The sequence below is a fragment of the Hordeum vulgare genome, chromosome 5H, assembly GCF_904849725.1.
Source record: "Hordeum vulgare subsp. vulgare chromosome 5H, MorexV3_pseudomolecules_assembly, whole genome shotgun sequence".
NCBI classification, from domain to species: Eukaryota; Viridiplantae; Streptophyta; class Magnoliopsida; order Poales; family Poaceae; genus Hordeum; species Hordeum vulgare.
Genome location: NC_058522.1, coordinates 477,574,283 through 477,577,203, shown reverse-complemented (window position 1 = coordinate 477,577,203; position 2,921 = coordinate 477,574,283). Strand labels below are relative to the sequence as shown.

Sequence of the window (2,921 nt, the reverse complement as noted above, 5' to 3'; positions counted from 1 at the left end):
GCTGCAAGTCCTCGTCGTCGCTCGTCACTGCAGCTCTCCGTCGGCGCTCGTCCATGTCTGCACGTGCCGGTCCAGCTCACCCTCGCGCCGCGGATGCTTCCGTGTCCCAGCGCAGCTCGCCGCAGGTGCTTGTGCACGCCTGCGCGCGACATCGCAGCCCCCCGTGGGTGCTCGCCCTCGCGTGTGGTGTCGGGTAACGGGTAGGACGCAATGCCGAGGAGACCGACAACACGAGACACCAAGGTGATCATCGGGACACGAAGTCGTGGAGATCGACAGTACACAACGTCAAGGAAAATGGCAGCGCGTGATGTCTAGAAGATGGTTGATACGTCCAGCGAGGTGTACGCGGTCGTCTCGCTCTCGGGAGACCCGCGCTCCCGCCAACGCGTCGCCCCCGACCGCTCTGTCGGCCGCAACCCGACCTGGAACGCCACGGTCAGGTTCGCCGTGCCGGCCAACGCCGCGGGCTCCGTCCACGTGCTGCTCCGCGCCGAGCGCGCCCTCGATGACCGCGACGTCGGCGAGGTCCACATCCCGCTCTCCGAGCTGCTCTCCGGCGCTCCCGACGGCGCCGTGCCGGTCAAGTTCGTCGCCTACCAGGTCCGCAAGATCGGGTCCGGGAAGCCCCAGGGGGTCCTCAACTTCTCGTATAAGCTCGGGGAGGTGACACAGGGCCAAGCCGCTGGCGCCTATGGTGGTGCGCATCCCGCGTATGGGCAGTCTCCGCCCGCCGCCGCAGCATACCCGCCGCAGGGCGCGTATCCTCCGGCCGACAAGGCCGACTCCTACGCGCCTCCGTCCACGTACCCACCGGCAGGTAACCCATACCCGCCTCAATCCGCGTACCCACAGTCGACCAAGGCCGACGGGTCAGCCGTCGATGCCTACCCACCTCCCTCCGGCTACCCACCCGCAGGGAAGACTGGCGAGCCATCCACCGCCTACCCCGCGCCCACCGGCTACCCACCCGCGGGGAAGACTGGCGAGCCATCCACCGCCTACCCCGCACCCGCCGGCTACCCAACCTCATCCTCACGAAAGCCAGTGAAGGCAGGCGAGCCAGTGACGGCCTACCTAGCGGCCGCCGCCGGGCCAAGCACCGCCGGTCCCTGCGGCGCCCCGCCCCCGCAGTACGGCTACGGGTACCCACCGCAGCAGCAGCTCGAGGTCGGCCAGGAGCAGCAACGGACTCACGGTTACGGGTACCCACCGCAGCAGCAGCTCGAGGTCGGAGAGGACTGAGACAGCAGAGACAGGGGGCAAATGCAAAAAAACAGCCACTCTAGCTGACGGGTGGGTCCCCTCTGACGCGCGGGGTCAGGATGACGTGGAATACGGGGGAAGTACGCGGTACGTTCGGGTGGTGTATTGCCGGGACTGAGGTTTCAACCTTAGGGACTGTATTGACGACGTATTTTCGTGTACCGAGACCGTATTGAAGCACTTCGCAAGTACAAGGACTGAATTGGACAGCGCCAGCGAGTACGAGGACTAAAGGTGCAATTATCTCCGATCACACTTTCCTCCATGTATCTTCCCACCTTGCTTACTACTCAGTACTATTGTGGTGTGAACGGCTGCTACCTGCTAGTGCTATCCACTTTAGTTCTGCTGGCGAATTCTTGCTGAGGATCACACATGTACGAAACTTAATGAAATTAGCTTGCAAACTTACTGTACGCGGCAAGATGCGCAAGCGCACGGCTGATCAAAATTAGCCGTGGAGCAAGTACGGTGTGGCTAGCTAGCAACTGAATCCAGGTGATTTGATTTCTCATGTGTTAAGGATTAATTATAATCCTAATAATCCATACTTAACAACCGCCTTTGTGGCGTCCTTTGTAAAGGTCGCGTCTGTTCAACGCGTCCCCTCATTTTGTATATATAGCCTTGTGTGTCATCAATAAAGAGATTCACTGTTTATTCCAATCGCTTCTCTCCCTCGTTTACTCTAACACGTTATCAGCACGAGGCTCCGAGAGCAATCAGGCCACACAACGCAGGGCTTCTCGCCCTTGCCGCCGGACTGCGGCGGCCGCGCCAGCCCGTCCGCACTTCGCCCGTCGGCCGCGCCGAGGCTCTCGCCCTCGCCAGCCGCGCCCCCGTCCGCCTGGCCGCCGCGCCGGTTGCGTCGCGCCGCGCCGTGCCCTACACTCGTCACGACCACCGCGCCGTTGGACGAGGCCACAGCGCCGGCTGCGCCGAGAAGATTTCGGCGGTCGTTCGGCACGGCCCGGAAGCGAGCGGCTATCCATGTCTGCATGGACGGCGGCAGCACCCGCCTGCGCGCACGGGGCCCATAGCGCGGTGCCGGCCTTGAGACACGACGATGGTTCCTGGCCGGCTGCACCCTTTACTACGCGCTCGGTTCAGCGGCGACAGCCAGCGAGCCTTTCGTGCAGGAGCATCGGCCGGAGAACGCGGCCCTCCACGGCATGGCACGGTCCCTGATGAGGCATCCTGCGAACGCCGGCGTACTCCAACGCGAGGCGCCGCAAAGTGGCTTCGATCATTCGGACGCCAATACACATGCGCGAAAGACGGCGGACGGATCTAGGCAACACCATGAATTGCAACCGTTGTGTCGTTCCAATGCAGCGGTGTCGGTTGCAGAAGTATTTTAGATGAGGAACCGCACAGGAGAAATGACCTTATCTCTTTGAATGCTTTACGGTTTTATCCTTCTGATTTTTGTTATTTCTGAAAAAGACATTGCATCATCTTGCACGTTCAAACGAAGGGCGGTGTAGTTCTTGCTGATGATACTATCACATGACCTTTTTGAAGGAAAGACAGAGTCGGTGAACGACAGATTTCATAGCAACTACAGCTTGTGGCTTCATCCATTTTCTTAACTGATGAGAAAAGGCCACATCAAGGCTCATACTACCTGCGGAACTACCATGTGGACATTTTAC

General features: G+C 60.7%; 1 protein-coding gene across 1 annotated transcript; it reads left to right on the top strand.

The window, feature by feature from the left end:
- Window positions 1–321: 321 nt before the first annotated feature.
- LOC123396934 (protein SRC2 homolog) lies at window positions 322–1,245 on the top strand. Its single transcript, XM_045091692.1, has one exon. It carries the CDS (start codon window positions 322–324, stop codon window positions 1,243–1,245), a length of 924 nt encoding a protein of 307 aa, XP_044947627.1.
- The last annotated feature ends 1,676 nt before the right edge of the window (window positions 1,246–2,921 follow it).